Genomic DNA, 17,052 nt, shown 5'->3' on the forward strand with positions numbered 1-17,052 from the left:
ATTAGAATCTAAAGCTGCCTTCGGGCTCTTCCTAAACGAATAGCTAACAAAAAATTATTTTAAAACCTCTTGATAAAGAATTCGGCCTAGACGTCTTCTAAAATTTGAGGTGTGAATTCGAACGTCCTTCTAAGATCTGGCTGCTTGGTTTGCGACCACATGTCCCGGAGGTGGCAACGGTTACTGCTGCTGAAAGGAACTGACAAGCCAAAAGCTCTATGTGAACTCAAGTTGAAAAGTAAAGAAAAGAGAATTGTCCTAAAGAAACCACTAGCGCCATGATGCCTGGAAAATTGAGTCTGGTCTCTCTTTTCTAGGTCAGTGCTGTTGTCTGGATGACTCATTCCAGAAGAGATGGCCTCCCTACAATGCAATACGGTTTGTCTCCCTGGTAGTGTAAGCACTGCCTACCTTTGGGTACCACGTAACTCAGAGAGGAAATCCAATACTCCAACCAGGGAGCTGGGAAGAAAGACAAATGTAGAGCCGGAGATTGCGTTCAACTTTTTCAGTAAAAACTATTCTCTAGATTTTGACAAAACAATTACTAATCTTCACTATCTTCTATGCCTTTAAACATATATTGATCTCTGCTGTGAAAAGCATTCGATTTCAGTTCTGCTCATGGTATGCTGATCTCTCTTTCACAATCTGTATTTCTATAAAATACATACGGCTTTGGTACCGTCTAGCTCAACAACAACCTCTTCTCCCTATATTCTCCTCTCCTAAGAAAAAAAGATGCAGAGGTATTTTGATATATATATAAGAGCTTCTGCTTTCAAGTAACTTCTAAGCCAGAGATCCTCTGCACGGTGTCTGAATCAAAATAAGAACATCTTCTGATGTTATCACACACAGGTGTTTCCAGGAGTGCTCTTTTCACATTAGGAACATGTTCTGACTTGCCTGGCAATGGATTCCTTTTGGTTTATAAATCTTCACTATTTGTTTTGGAAGTCAAGGTTGAGAGCCTGGTGCAGCCCTGTCCCGTGCAGCTGCACGGGAAGGGTCTGAGATCAGGCCAGGAGCACATGTCCATAGGAGGGGCACATCAGCGACGGGGACAGTGGAACAACATAGGTCATTACATTGAACAGATGATGCAAGTCCAGAAACCTGCTTCTCAACTGGCTGCAATGGGAATAAATGAAATAGCACTAGTGAGGCTTTTCAGAAGAAAGAATGTGAAATGGATTTAAAGATATAAGCAGCTACTTTTTTTCAGGGAAAAGAGGATGAGACAAAGTAGTGTCCCAGGTGCACTTGGAGTGAAGGCTAAGACCATACAACTAATCATCTGCCGAGAACCAGGATCTCTGATTTTTTTCTTTCTGATCAGAAACATGCCACAACTAGCCTTTCAGGGTGATACAAACGCTCTCTTGCTGGCCAGGGACCCAAAAGAAGCTACATGGATCTTTCCTTTTGGAGAGAAGGCAAATCACCAGGCTGTAACTCAGGCTTTCTGTGTTAACTGTCCTGCCACATCACAGGCGTGGGAGTGGAAGCCCTCGATGGCACTAACGAGACAACGACAGGCCAGTTCTTCCTTTTCCACTTTTCCTGGCCAGACCCCAAGGATCTTAGCAACAGTTTTTCCAAGCACATCACTGACAATTTTCCACATCCATGCCTAGTCTCTGTCCTGGAGGACCCTCTTCTGGGCTGCTAAACAAGAGTTGTCTAGTCACCAATACTAAACTTGACCTCTTCTCTAAAAGCCTTCTCTGAGTCCCTCCCCCACAAACTAGGTATAATTTTTCCCAACTTTGGGTGAGGAGGCTCACTCCTAGCAGTTAAACTATAGATTTTGCTAAGGTCTATCTTACACGACACATCAGGCTTTTCACCTTGCCTAATACATCTTATAAGCTCTTTAACCCTTTTGCTTGATTTATCCATTTCTTTATCTCTGTTTGCCTAGAACAGTAGTAAGTACGTACTGAATGGATACTTTGTGAATGAAGCAGCCCTGCCTGTACCTCAAACCAATATTCACTTAAAATCGATAAAACTTGATTAGGTACTTAATAGGTACGAGGAGTTGAAGACTGTAAAGATGATCAAGAACCAACCCTGTTCTCCTAGGAATGTGCCACCCAAGGATGGAGCTAAGATGCGTACATATGCCGTGGCAAGCAGGCACAAATGTTCTCATAGGCACACCAAAATCTACAGTGTGGAAATAGAAAGGGAGAATCATTTCCATCTAGGGATGGGGGAAGTTCTGGGAAGGGTTCGTGAGGAGAAGAAGAAAAATCATTTGTTGAACATCAGATTTCACTATACAGTTTGGAATCATCTCATTTAATTCACCATAACTCTCCAAGGTAAATTTTTAACCCCCATTCTATAGATGAGGAAATTGGGGCTCAGAGCAGTTAAATAATTTGGCTGAGGTCACATAGCTAGTATATAAACTCGCACTCACATTCCCAATGGCCTGGCTCCAAAGCTTGTGCTGATTTTCCTACACCAGATCTTCTGCTCCACAGGCGGATGAAACATAGTGATTCCTGAGCTCGGCCCTCAAGACTCCTACAGGCCCATCTGGAGAGAGGGCAAGACAGTCCAGGAGCAGTGAACAGCCTAAGCAGAGGCCTGGACGTGGGACCGTTTAAACCGTATGGGGAAAGGCACATAACTGAGTCTAGTACGTGTACGGGAGACACAGTGGAGATGTTTTGGAAGAGAAAGTTGATCGATGCTTCTCTACTTTCCCTGTAATAGGCTCAGAATATACAGTAAAGCATACTTCTTACCTAAGTAAAAATATTAATAAAATATTGTAAGTAAAACATTTGGAATGTATTGGAAATTGCTGTTTTATAGCAATCATCTTGACCCTCAATTGTAAGTATCCTATCATGCAAACCATGTTAAGAGGAAGAATGAGTCTCTATGTCCTTTTCCTTCAGTCTTCTTTGTTTTTCTCTCTCTGTAAAGACACTATCTAGAGATTTAAATCATAAGATTAAAGACTAGAGAAACGAAATACTAATTTACTTAGATAAATGACAAATTTCTTATCATGCCAACCAACATTTAAGTATTTTCAAATGAGAATTTTAACATTATATAACTGGACTGATTTAAATATTTTAATTAGTTTTAAAATATTTTAAGGTTAAAAATTGCAGGCTGGGTAAACGAGATATTATAGCCTAAAGTGATATAACACTACGTGTCAGAGACCAGTAAATGTGACTTCACCCGAGTAAGAGAAGAAAACAGGGCGGGGAGCGTGTACAGCCAAGTGCTTCATAAATTAGCGGTAACTATCCAGAAACACTACACACTACTGCAGAGAACATCTTTCACCTGGGGTCGCAGCTCCACTAAGCTTAAATTGTAGGTTCTTCTAAGCTCTCAGAGCCTCCTGCCGCCTGGAAGGAGAGAGGCATTGGGTGAAGCAGGGGGTACAGAAGGGCTGAGATTTGGGGGGAGCCACTCCATACAGCAGACTTGCAAAAACCAGAGCAAGAAATCACTGTCTCAAAGCAAAGGCAGATGGCTCAGGTACACTTGTCTCCTGTGGGGCACCTGGCTCACTGAGCCACTGGTGATGCTGATGCTGACCCAGATCCCAGGCACCTGTGTTACTCAGCTGTCGTGGTGGAAATCTGCAGGTCTTCAGCTCAATGGGGCAACTGAAGTCAGGGCTATAGAATGAAATGTTATCACCTTGGTTATGATGTCCTGAACATTATGTAAAGGGAGAGGTTTCGAAAGGATGCTCTAATCAATGTTCACTGCACAGAAAAAGATCATGCTTTTTAGAACCAGGAAGTCTTTCCACAAGGAAAAAAGTACACTGAAATCACTGTATTTACAAATATTTTGGTTTTCCCATATATTTTTTTTATTTTTTGCGGTACGCGGGCTTCTCACTGTTGTAGCCTCTCCTGTTGCAGAGCACAGGCTCCGGATGCACAGGCTCAGCGGCCATGGCTCACGGGCCCAGCCGCTCCGCGGCATGTGGGATCTTCCCGGACCAGGGCATGAACCCACGTCCCCTGCATCGGCAGGTGGACTCTCAACCACTGCGCCACCAGGGAAGCCCTCCCATATATTTTAAACATTAAATTTCTTTTTATTTTTCCTGGAGTCAAACTTTGATGGGTGTCAGTCCCTACCCTCCCTTCCTTCTCTCCCCCATCTCTCCTCACCTCCATCCCTCCTCAGCCCTCCCCCCTTTCCCCCAGTGCTCCTTTTCTTACTTCCCCATTCCCTCCTCTGCCTCGTTCTCCCTCGTCTCCTCCCCCTCTGTCCTCCCCTTTACACCCTTTCTACCCGGCTACTTCCCTCTCTCTCTCCTCCTCTCTCTTTACTCCACCCCTCCTCTCCTCACTCTTCCTCCCCCTTCTCTCTTTTCCTCTCCCTTTCCTTAACCTAAAACATGTGAAAAGTCATTTTAGTCCATCCTGGTTTATCCTGAGTAATGCACGTCAGGCTGAAACTTTGCCTAAGGATCTAGGCCAGGAAAAGGAGTTTATGCAAAGTTGATTAAGACATGACTTTTGATGTCACGAATGACAAAAATGAACTTAAGCCACTATAACTACACCTCAAAAGAGTTGGATCTGATAACATCACAGGTGAGAACATGGGACGGTAAGGTAAAAGATAGGGGTGGAGGGAAGGGAAGGTGAGAAAGCTGCCCCTCAGATGCCTAGACCGAAGAGCAAGTCTGGCAGTCAGTCGTGGGAAATGTGCTGCTCCCCCAAGATTGGCTGCTTCCTAACTCCAAGGATTCTGGAATCTGTTACCAGGAGGACGCCCAGGCACTTGACAGCTTGCTTAATCTTGGTGTTTACCATAGCCTGTCAAAAACAAGTGAGCAGGCAATTATGTACCAGCTGATTTCGGGTGGCCATCTTCAAAACCAGGCGCCCAGTTTTTTCAGCAGTGGAACCAAACCATGGGGAGGTTTCTCCATACACCAGTCTTAGATTTTTTTTTTTTGGCCCCGCTGCACAGCATGCAGCATCTTAGTTCCCTGACCAGGGACTGAACCCGTGGCCCCTGCAGGGGAAGGGCAGAGCCCTAACCACCAGAACTCCAGGGAATTCCCAGATTTTTATTTTACCGTGAGGGCCTGAATGTCAAATTGCCTAGGAAAAAGGAATCTGCAAGGATTTTGTGCCAGGGAAAAAAACCATGGCCCTGGATTCTGACATTGAGAATTCCGTTTTGTTTCAGTTTTCTTCTCCAGGAATGGGAGAACTTGTAACAATATTTTTTTTCTCCCTCTTTAGATAAAGAGGGTGTCTGGAAGTGAGCACACTGCTCATCAACCATCCAGCCAGCCAGGAAAGAAAGGAGAGCAACCCAGGCAGTAGTCACAGATTTTAACTTCAGGTTTGTCAATTTCTGGCTACAGCCTCAGTGTTCTCACCTCATCTATGAAAGGGAGATAATATCTCCTACATCACAGGCCTGCTGTGAGGCCACAGAAGGTCTCCCTCATGAAATGCCTGGTACATAATAGGACCTCAATAAATGCTGGCCCTTCCGGCCCCCATGGAAACTTTGCTCCTCTTACCTAAGAAAGATTAGTGTTGATCACTCCCAAGTTAACATCTGGTATTCAGCTAAATATCAGTAAACTTTGTCCAAATACTTGTCATAAGACTTACCTGGTGAAAGCCCTGTTTTGAATTGGTAGGTATATTTTCACATGTCTTTTTTTCAGAAAAGCCCAAATAGTCTTTCAATTTGGCCAATTTCAGCTTGTGTGCAACAACACTTTCTTAATAGGCTAAACGAGATTCATTACTTTCACAAAGCAAATTGAAGCTGTAAACTAATAACTATATTAAGCTAATATTTACAGCATACTTACTATTTCCCAAGAACTGAGCTAAGCACTTTATAGGTATTTAAATATATTCATATCTCCTTTAATCGTCACTATTCTATAAGACAGATACTATAATTATCCCCATTTTACAGATGAAGAAACTAAGGCTAAATAGCAATAACTTAACCCAGGTGACAGAGTAAAGGGCAGAGTTCAGTCACAGCCAGAGCAGAGAGGATGTCTGAGCTTAAAACGATGCCTTCTCTTTTCAAACCAGTGCTTACTCACATCTTCATATCGTCCAGAAAGACTTCAAATATTCACATGACAGAATTTTAGAAATCTCCGCATGACCCAAATCCCCACAACTGTATTAGATTTTTCAAAAGCACCTCTTCTCATGATGCTGTATTTCAGAGAACAATCTAAACTCATCACAATATTCCAAAAGGAAAGTGGAAATTTAATAAACTGCTTCCCTGAACTTCTCTCTGCCAGTCTTCCTTTAGCTATTTCTATGGTTTTTTTTCCTGCCTCCTGTTCGTCTTAAGTAACAAATATTTTATGATCAGCCCATAATTACATGAGTAGTCATACGGAAGAGACCGCCAGTGAATACCAAAGAGAGGAAAAAGACGTAGCAACGCTTCCAGCTCAAGTCACAAAAACTCCAAAGAAATATAAAACGAAACAAACCAATTCCACTGATGGCTTTCCTAAAGCTGTAGTGGCACAAGAGCCGCCTCTCGCTGACAGAGAGCTGTTGCGGTGCAATCTGTGGTTTTCGAGAGTACGAAGTGCGGGGAGCCCTGCCTCCCCGCGCTCGTCTGCCGCTGGGCAGTTTTTGAAGAAGGGAACAGAAGTGAGTATTTCCAGTTCAGAGGGGATGGGCTCGCAGAGCCCGAGCTCCTTTAATGGCTGCTGGCAACTGGTTTATACACGGGAAAAACGAAATCTAAGAAGTCCGCACAGCAGTCCCTGCAGACGGCGAAGTGAACGCCCAGTGGTGGGCGGGGTCAGGCTGCTCGCCATCACAGGGTGGATGGTCCCTCGCCAGCTCACCTTCGTCGACACGTCCGGCCCGGGGCCAAGAAACTGGGCTGCTGGCAGTCCGAAAGCCGGCGGCGACCGCGGGCGTCACTCCCCGCCTCCCGGTCTCGGGGAGGATGCGCGGGGCGACGCACCGCACCTGTACCGCAAGGAACGACCTTGGCCCCAGAGGCCACAGCAGGTGATGCCGGGCCGGAGGACAGCCCCCCCGCAAAGTGCGCCCACCTGGCGTCGCCGTGCCGGCCGCTTGCCCCTCAGCCTGGCCCGAGCGCCCCTAGCGCATCGGGCGCCGCTCCCGCCGCTGGAGCCACGCGCCCGCAGCCTCACCTCTCGCCGCCTCCTCCTCTTCCGTCGCCATCGCAGGAGCCACCCGGCCGACTCCGCAGCCCCCGGGCCGGCAGCATGGAGAGCCCCGGGCTCGCCCTGCGCCGGCCCAGGCGGCGGTCCCGGGGTGAGGGCGCGGGCACACGCGGGGCTCTGCCCGGTGCCGCGGCGGCCGCCACTGCAGCCCCCGGGCACGCGGCCAGCGGAGTCCGCGGAACGTGCGGCGGGGATTCGCCCGCTCGCGGGGGTCTGGGCGCCGCCGGACCGGGGGCGGGAGAAAGGGACGGCGCGCAGGGCGGAGTCACGGCGGCCCCGCCCCGCCCCGCCCCGCCCCGCCGACCCCTGCGGCAGGAGGTAAAGTGCGTAGAGGCCAGCGACAAAGCCCCTCGAGGCTTTCTGGAAACCGGCCTCTTTAAAACAGGTTTCCCCGATCACTTACAGGTCAGTCGTCTGCCTATTTTGGAGGTAGGAGTTGTTTCCCTTGGGGGGAAAAGGTAAAGGATGGATGCAAATCATTGCATGGCGGGGGTTACGGGGCCGGGGGCGTAGGGGTGCGTGGGAGGGGCTTCCGGGGGGAGCTGGAAGGGGGACTGCTCCGGCCCCTTCTCTTTTCTGCCGTGGAAGGGCTTAGCTGCGAAGACGAGGGTACGATGACAGAGAGGGGTCACCGAGGAAGCCCTTTGGGATACTGCAACAGTTGTTGTGAATCCAGAAGCAAGATCCTTTGCGGATCACTTGACAGCCCCTCATCATATGCCGAATACGCTGGTTCGCTCCACGCCCACGGGACCCTCGGGTTTTACTTGGTCACAGTTTGTCTAGTAGAGGTAGTGGAGAAAAGGAACGGCCGAGAAAACACCAAAGCTTTGCATCAACCAGGCTAAATTTATTAGTCTTCCTACCAGGACTCTTCATTACAGCGTAGAAACTAGCCGCTTTTTGTGTCCTGAGGGCTACTTAGGACCGAACCTGGCGGGGGCATTTGGACGCGTGTTCCCGACGGAAATAGGCAAGACCCGGAGAAACTGTTGCGCTTAAGGTGGGCACGGGGACTTCATCCTGCTGGAGGTGAAAGGAGAAGCTGCTCTCAGTAGCACACAGCGAGACACATCCCTAACGAAAACCATTCTTGAAACATCCCAGCCCTAGCCTTGACTTGGAGCTCTACCCCAAATGCACCAACACCAACGTATGTTGTCAGCTCAGAAAGAAAAATTCCACACAGAGCCTGGCAGATACTCTTGCAATCTGGCCTAGGTTTCCCTGAACGCGTTCAAACCCTGGCTTTCCAGACAAGTGTACACTGTTTGGAGGTGGTTTTCCAAGATTGGGAGGCTAAGGGGACATTCTTAGACCCACACGTGTTCAGTGCCACCTTAATGGTGAAGTGGAATTGCTAGGATCCTGGTTACAATGTACAATACAGACTGTGTATACACTTTTGCTTACAAAGCATTTTTCCCTTTATCATCTCATGTGAGCCTCACAACAACCTTTGTGAGGTGGTTGAACACCTATAATTCTTGTCTTCTTGTAGGCAAACAGAGGTTCAGAAATGAGTATTTTGGCCAGGATCACTCAGTAGATGGTAGAAGCCAGATGGTGAAAGTCAGATCTCCTTAGGAGTTCATAGTGGCATGATAAGGTTGCCGGTGAATCACTGCAGTCCTCATTTCTTGGAAATGTTGATTCACTTCCACCAAAAGCCTGAGAGCAAGAGAAAAGAATCTAGAACCTAAACATGACAGGAGGAAGTAGAACACACAAGGGGAACAGACCCACTGGATTCCTTGGGGCAAATCATTCTTAGTTTAACGTGTGTTCCCCCAACTGTTCAAGTTTAGATTCTACTTTCTAGTTTTTCCTTATGCTCTGGAGCTTTACATTCTAAGGCATGATTTTTTTTTTTTCAAGAGTGGTTATACCCCCAAGGATAAGGCAGAAATACACAGTCACACAATGTCTTGACAGATGGATGGGAAATTCATCTTTCATTTCCAACTATTGGTCTTCTTACATTTTCTCCTCGGGCAAAATGTAAGAAAAGTGATTTGGAACATAACTTGTACAGTGCATGGTATAGTTTCTTCTGGTCAATGTGGTTTCCTTGACAAAAGCCCAGGAATAGGTTGCTCTTTAGGAATTATTGCTAATCCTAGGAGGAACTTAAGTTTGTTCAGTAATTGGCTTCACTGCCAAGTACTCAGGCAAGAACAGGACTGGCATTAGGAACCACTGTCTCACACACTATAAATTCCTATTCTTGTCAGCCTCCTGCTGGGATTGTAACAATGTAATTTAGTTTGGGGTACCCTTTAAGTTCACTTAGATATTTCTGTTGGTCCAGGACAAAACACAAATCCACCTGCTTCAGAGTGTAGTTAAATTGAAGACACCATCTCCAGTGATGCATAAAACTGAATAACTACCCATTAATGAGCTCCCAAGTGACTAAGGAAATAAATTATTAATATTTAAAACTACCCTTTCTTCCCCATCACTCTGCCACCCCTGGCATTTTATGGAGGGTGAATTCTGGGGAAGATTCTTGGATTTGCTGAGTAGGTTGATGAGAGAGAGTGCAGTTAGGAGAAACAGGGGTGCCAAATGTGCTTAGAGGGATAGATGGGCCTCTAGTGGGCTTCTGGAACGGGAAAGATTGGCTTGGGCTTGGCCTGTGGAGGGGAGAAGCAGAGAAGGTAATTGCAGGAGGGTATCCTCATGAGAGAGAGGAAAAGAGGTGGTGGCAGCTGCCACAGGGAGGGAAATCTGAGAAAGATTTTCTAAAAGGGTATTTAGGGAGCTTCACTGTGTAATGCAAAATTTCTTACATTATTTCCCTGTAAAATAACAACTTTAGCAAGAGATACATTCCTTTTCAATGCTTTTGGAGTTATGTTTTTATTAAAAGTGAAAACATTTTGAGGTTGGCCTTAGAGGGAAAGAAGGGCCGCCCACAAAATGCAGTTATTTATTAATTCATTTGTTCACAAATGCTTATAGAGCACCTACACTGTGCCAGGCATGAATCTAAGGGCTGACTGCTGTACGTCACCTACTGGGCATTCGTTACTTCATATAGATGTTCTCACAACAATCGATGAGGCAGGTATTATTTCATTTTAGAAAAGTCCAACCGCAGTGCCCTTTTTCCTTTAGCTTAGTAGTTCCCCAAGTTGGATTGAGACAGTGCAGAAGTTCAAAACCACCCCCAGAAACTCTGATTCAATAGGTCTGGGGTGAGACACACTCAATCCTTATTTCAAATTCGCATCCTAGTTGATTTTGAAATAGTTGCTCTGAGCACTTTACTTCAGGAAATATTGCTTCAACTTGTCAAGAATGAATTTTCTTAAGGCTAGGTTGTCGCAAGGGATAAGTTGTGTGTGTATTTCTACAAAAGCCAGAGGACAGAAGTAGTAGTAAACTAAACTTTCTAGAAAAATACAGGGAGAACAAAACTTAGGACAAGAGGGAATAGTTGTGCGGACATCTCTTTATATATGGATTTCCCCCTTAGAGATTATGTATTTGTGTATGTACGTATCAAAAGCTAAACTAATTTTTACTTCTGCAGGTTTTGGACACTCTTACAGTAAGTATGGTGCCCCAGGTCCCCCTCAATCCTCCCCATATTGTACAGAACTGTACAGGAGCGTTCTTCAAGTTCTGCTCATGACTGTCTTACCCAAGAGGACAGGAAAGGCAAAGGACAATTTCCCTTTCCTGTTATGGATTTCTCCCTTTGACAGACTTAAAAGTCAGCCTATGTTTAAGGGTTTGATAAGGAATGTAAGTTCAGAGATAACTTTGTAATGGTTAGCAGTCTCCTAAGAAATGTTTTTTTTTTTTTTGCGATACACGGGCCTCTCACTGTTGTGGCCTCTCCCGTTGCGGACCACAGGCTCCGGACGCGCAGGCTCAGCGGCCATGGCTCACGGGCCCAGCCGCTCCGTGGCACGTGGGATCTTCCCGGACCGGGGCATGAACCCGTGTCCCCTGCATCAGCAGGCAGACTCTCAACCACTGCGCCACCAGGGAAGCCCCTGAGAAATGCCTTGATTTCTATTCATCAAAGCCCAGATTCTCAAGTTAGACAAAGCAGTTGAACCAACAGTGATTAGGCCCACCCTTGGCTGGATCTTGAAGGGAAATAAGTTGGTGAGGATCCCTAATACTGATACAACAGTTTTGGGGGAGATGGACCAATGAGGAGATGAATAGCAGCTGGCAGGGATGGCAATAGCACCAAAAAGACCAAGCCCTGATCACTGGGCCAAACATCCATTGTTTGAATGATGTCCAGAGACCCACCCGTACTCCTGGTTCTCTGAAGGACAAGAAACCTGGGGTCCCAGTAGCTGAGCCATGGTCTAGCACAGTGGTATTCAGTATTCCTATTTTAGATGGGTCAAGAAAGACGTTAATGGACCAGCCTTCGGTTTATACATAGGCAGTGGCAGAACCAGCAACAAAATCCAGATGCAGTGACTTCAGGTAAGAACCATTGCTATAAACCTGTGTGGCACCCTTTCGAGTATCTTGGAGGTTAACTCCAATTTGGGTCTGGTATCCCGTAGCCCTGTGCTTTAGGGGAGCCTCACTCTGGCACCAGGGATGTGAATCCTGATTAGTTTTAAATCAGTCACCAGGCCAGGTACTGTTGTAGGAGGGGATGGATGACATGATCATGGCCAACAAAATGTGTGTGTGTGTGTGGAGGGGGTACTTTGCTTAGAATGCTTCTGGAAAAGATTTTCTTTGCTCTTAAAAAGAGGATGAACAAGCAGTAGTTTCTCTTTTTAAAGACTTGTTGTGTGAGGATTTGATGCTTAGGCTCCCTGTGGCCATCTAGCCCCTCTAAGAAAACAAGACCAAGGACATCCAACACAATGAGGATGACAAAGTAGAAAAATGCAAAGAACTTATATTCTTTTTTTTTTTTTTTTTTTTTTTTTGCGGTCCGCGGGCCTCTCACCATTGTGGCCTCTCCCGTTGCGGAGCACAGGCTCCGGACGCGCAGGCTCAGCGGCCATGGCTCATGGGCCCAGCCGCTCCGCGGCATGTGGGTTCTTCCCAGACCGGGGCACGAACCCGCGTCCCCTGCATCGGCAGGGGGACTCTCAACCACAGCGCCACCAGGGAAGCCAAGAACTTATATTCTTGATGATATTTTTGAGATCCTAAATTTACTCTGGAAGGTCCCTATATTGTGTCTTAGTTTTACATGATACTCATTTTCCTTATTGTTGAAACCACTTTTACTTTCATCTTCTGATACTTGCAGTCAAAAGCACCCAAAGTGACAACTCTGTCACTTGCTTCCCATGTGTTTTTCTGAGGTCTAGAAGCATACGAGGTAATTTGCAATGAAGCATGCTCTGTGATTTGGGAGCAGACTGGACTTGATCCAAGAGCAATTTATTACCTGTTTGGGTAAGTCACGCTCAGCTTCATGTTCATCACCTGTAAAATGATAGTAATTATTTAATTTCACAGATTAATAGAATAAGGTGAGAGCATTTTGTACACCAATGTAAGTTCTTTTAATCACAAGATGCTTTTGAAAGAAGGTAAATGTAGAGAGGAGTCCAAGTTTGCTCCAGCGTCCAAATTTTGACACTCAATGTTTTCACCGTTTTGTCTTAACAACAGCATTACTGAAATAATGTCAGTCAGGGAACAGTTGGGAGCACAACTAGGATGAATAGGATTCTGATTGGCTCCCTCTGAGCTCAGCAGAAAGAGTATCATGATCAATGATCAGTGTCTCCCATGGGACAGGTGTGGTGGTACCTGGGTACCTGGGGCACTTACATCACTCGTTTCCATACTATTTTGAGGCATTTTCAATTTAATTTTGAGGCATTTTAGATTTCACTTCTGCCTGCCAATTGGTTTTGGCCTAGTGGGTGGGGTAGCTGTATATAAACCTGTACAACTATCTTAATTGTTTAAACACAATTGAAACTTAAAATATTTATTTTGTTCTTGATGTAATTCTTTAAGTATAAAAGTTGGATACATTTACAAAATAGTCTTTCTTGAGTTTTGGATAACACCTATCTCAAAACTTGAAAATATAACCAAAAAACCTCACCAGCAGAAATATTATAAACATAGTTTTTATTCTTTTCTTACCTTCAAGGAAAAAGGCCTCATGCCACCAAAACATTTCTTTGAAACTCAGTAACTGAAGACAGAACTCGATAGCCTGGTGATTATTTTTCCAGACAACTGAATAATTTATATTGCTTTAAAAAAAATAACTAAGATCTATTTTTATTATTTCAGACCTTTTTAAAACAGCAATATCTCCCTCATTTTTTTTCACAAAAATCTAAAATATCTCTAGTAGTCCTAAGTGTCTTGTACTTATATTTGTTCCAAGTGTTTGTTTCATTAAAAGTTTCCAGAAATAAGTGCACTTCTATAGAGAAAATAAAATTTAAATAAAGACAAGAGGAAATAATCATGGTTGTACCAAAACGGTTATTTTGAATGTTCTCAGTCTTAGCAATTCAAAGAGAGAGTGTGTTTGGTGGGTAGGGACCTCTCTACTGATTAAAAGCTCAATTCGTTTATTTGTAGATCATTGATAGATGGATAGCTGTTTCTCCTACCAGTAGATACTGATGGGTTGATTGTCTAAAGGTTTTCTACAATAAAGCACCAAAAATAAATGTACTTAAAAATGTTTTGAGATATACAGATTTATACAAAGATAACAGGTGTTTAAAAAAACAGAAAAAGTATGTTATTATAGAAATAAATGAAATTCTATCTTGAGCCTTAGCAACCAAAGAAAGTTTTGAATATTCCACACTTATTTTCCATTCAACTAATAGCTTATTAAATCATATATATATTCCATTCAGAAGAGGTTGACTTATAAGAAATTCCCTATTCTCAGATTGTACTATGCTTCAATAAATTTAAAGATTTAAAGCTATGTTAATAAGAAAAGCATAAAAGAAAAATAACATAACTTGCTTTAATATAAAGGTTTTTTTAATAAAAAAAGTCAAAGTCTACATTAAATCAGGAAATCAATAAATCTGAATTATACAAGCTTTCTATATACTTAGAAAAACCAAGAACACACAGTTTATAACAAAACTCTTTAATTCAAAATAGTCTAATTTAAAGAAAATGTCATTATGCTCAGTTGATTAGATAGGGTTTTGTCATTTAAATTAAATGGTTCACCTGAAATATGGGAAGTATATAATAGAGAAAATTCAATCTCAAGGGTACTTCGCAAATCATCTAGCTAATTTGCATCATGAATCAAATTCTTAGCTTCCAAAGGGCAGATACAGTCTTCAGTTGCTTCTAGATAGGCACTTAAGAAATGCTTTTGATGAGGAGGAAACCCCAAAGATTATGAATCACTCTATTAACTCCAGGGAAAAATGAGACTCTAAACAAAGTAAATTTTCCCTAACTGCCCTTCCACTGCCAAGAAACCATAACTGTTCCCAAGTTCTTCCTATTATTAAGAATGAAGGAGATGGAAACTAAAATGCTCTATTCTTATTCAATTAAAAGGTAAACTCAGCTCCTTTATATCAATCTCTCTCCAACTTGAATTAATGAATTTTTTTATACTAGAAGAGTTACCATATTAGAGCCAGAGAATGTTGCAATTTCCCCATATCTTACCCATTCACTATCACACTAGCAAAACATCCTTTTTTAAAATGTGGGGGGGGGGGGCGTTTGAGAAAAATCTCATAAAACTAAACATAAGTTAAAGATTTTTTACAATTAGAGGCAGTTATAATTAGAAAAACCAGAGTTAGTCAAATTGAGATAACCCCAGGATTTTAATAGTTCTCTCTCCTAGATGAGAGATGATCCAAATAAGAAAAATGGAGATGAACTATTAGATGAACATATAACAAGTATCAAACAAATACTAGGAAAGAGTGGGGTGAGGGAAAGGGAAAGGAAGGAAAGGGAGGGAAGGGAAGGAGTGGGGAGGAGGGGAAGGGGAGAACAGGGCAGGAAAAAAACCTAGAATGACCTTATTAAAACACTGTGGAGTTCCCCAGCAAGCAGCGACATTTATAAAATCTTTTGTAGATTTGCATAATGATCCTATGCAATTCTTCCCCACTAAGAAGAACATCCATACAAATAAATTATCATTTTAGATTCTGATCACAGATCATTTGTAATAGTGATAACTGTTGTATCTAAAAAAATTCCACCAGTTAACAGTTAGGACAAACATTAGGCCATTCTTTGATAAAGTATTACTTCTCCACTACTACTGATGAAACCAAAACCTCAGAGAGTCATTTTAAAATTAAAATGTTGAGCTAGAAAAGACTATTCCATTCTTAGGGAAATACCCGAAGAATTTGCTGCTGACATCATCACGCCTGTTCTCTAATCACAACCCACAGGCCTTCATTTACTTCCTTAATTCCATTTACATTAGCCACAGTGATGTAGCTAAACATGAACAATATTGCCCTTGAATGAACTGGCCTCTATCAAAGATCTGAAGACAGCATTCCCACAGGACAGTAGAATTCTCCTCAGTTGTGAACATCCACTCTGTTCAGGATCTTTGGTACATTTGGAGTATAAGAAAATAATGGCACAATAATACAAGTACTATCAAAGGAAAAATTTTCATCAAAAGAAAGAAAAGTTAACCAGCCATGATAAGTAACAACTTTCTAGAAAACCAAAGTAAATAGCTCTTTGTTCTCTACAAGTCCATTTACATGATCAGAAGTCTGACGTTTAAAAAAATAGTTTAATAAAAATACACTAGTTCTCTACAAGCAGCCCTCATGGTCATTTCTTAAATTCAACTCACCATAATCAAATTAAAATAATGCCATGTCCTCTTGTTAAAAAAGAAGTCCTCTTGTCACAAGAAAAGCAACTTTACATTTTATATAATACAGTACATCTCCCTATGAGTATACAGACTACGTATATAAAGGTCATCAGTATTTCTGAATGCAAAGTAAATATATTAGTGGAGTGCTTGAGTGAAGGCGTTAAAACTTCCTCCTTATTATAAACTTGTCACTCCCTACTGTGGAGTTTGTGCAATAACATGATGATGAATTCTATTTTTTAAATAACCAGTGTATTTCCTTTTTAAAATGTCTTAAAACCATTATGGAATTTGTCTTCATATATATTCTGTACATGTCCAAACCAATAGGGCAAGTGTTCTAATGGCTTTTATTGATTATCTAGACCCATAAGGTTTGCAGTAAAACAGCAATACTGCAGTGTTACCTACAGGTTAGCCTATGTTGCTTTAAATGACATATGTTGCTCCTGAATTGATTAGAGGTGTTACAGTACAAAGCCACAGCACACACAGGCAGAATGGACCTTAATACGCATGTAGGCAGTGCAGTTAGAAAGGGATGTACATTTCTTTTATTCCAGTACCTTCATATAATAAAGTTAACAAAAATAATAAAATATTAAAAAAAAAAAAGCCAGCTGGCACTGCCAACCAATTCCTGTAGTAGTCTTAGAAATCCTAATCCTGTAGAATTTCCTCTTGTAGTCAGAAGCACCACCATCTTCGGGAGTATTTCAGTGTACTGTTATCTACGCCAAGCAAGCCTGGTGATGCAGCTACCTGAGTTCTCTGGGTTGTGAGCGAATGTGATCTTCATTCATAATTTCCCAGCTTTCATGTAGGTGGGGATAGAGCCACGCTGAGTCAACCCTTCAAACCTTTTATAGGTATAATTGAGAAAAACCCAGTCTTTGGATTTGTAGTCCGGTTCTGTGGTGTTTGGCACTAGGAAGATAGAAAAGTTAACGAAGAGCAAAGGGATTTCATTAATGAAAATGTCATCATCTTCAGAGACTTTTAATAGTGT

General features: G+C 43.1%; 2 protein-coding genes and 1 long non-coding RNA gene across 5 annotated transcripts in view; 1 reads left to right on the plus strand and 2 right to left on the minus strand.

The window, feature by feature from the left end:
- Window positions 1-7,435, minus strand: part of BMAL2 (basic helix-loop-helix ARNT like 2) — a 109,138-nt gene extending 101,703 nt beyond the window's left edge. Inside the window, exon 1 of one of the 3 annotated variants that reach the window (XM_033866972.2) lies at window positions 7,184-7,435. In XM_033866972.2, the coding sequence (XP_033722863.1) occupies window positions 7,184-7,214 (31 nt within the window). In that variant the 5' untranslated portion in view covers window positions 7,215-7,435. Of the gene's footprint in view, window positions 1-6,502; window positions 6,652-7,081; window positions 7,164-7,183 lie in introns of those variants that run through there. The other 2 variants (XM_073788921.1, XM_033866974.2) reach the window with 2 other exon arrangements.
- Window positions 7,436-7,896: 461 nt separating this feature from the next.
- Window positions 7,897-14,922, plus strand: LOC141275893 (uncharacterized). The gene is made up of 2 exons (XR_012324485.1): window positions 7,897-11,677; window positions 12,529-14,922. It is a non-coding gene; the product is annotated as an uncharacterized lncRNA (long non-coding RNA).
- The window catches only part of STK38L (serine/threonine kinase 38 like), an 82,502-nt gene continuing 79,623 nt past the window's right edge, over window positions 14,174-17,052 (minus strand). The window contains exon 14 of the mRNA XM_019936160.3: window positions 14,174-16,970. Within this exon, the coding sequence (XP_019791719.1) occupies window positions 16,843-16,970 (128 nt within the window). The 3' untranslated portion in view covers window positions 14,174-16,842. The remainder of the gene's footprint in view (window positions 16,971-17,052) is intronic.

Source organism: Tursiops truncatus, chromosome 11 (assembly GCF_011762595.2).
Source record: "Tursiops truncatus isolate mTurTru1 chromosome 11, mTurTru1.mat.Y, whole genome shotgun sequence".
Taxonomy (NCBI): domain Eukaryota; kingdom Metazoa; phylum Chordata; class Mammalia; order Artiodactyla; family Delphinidae; genus Tursiops; species Tursiops truncatus.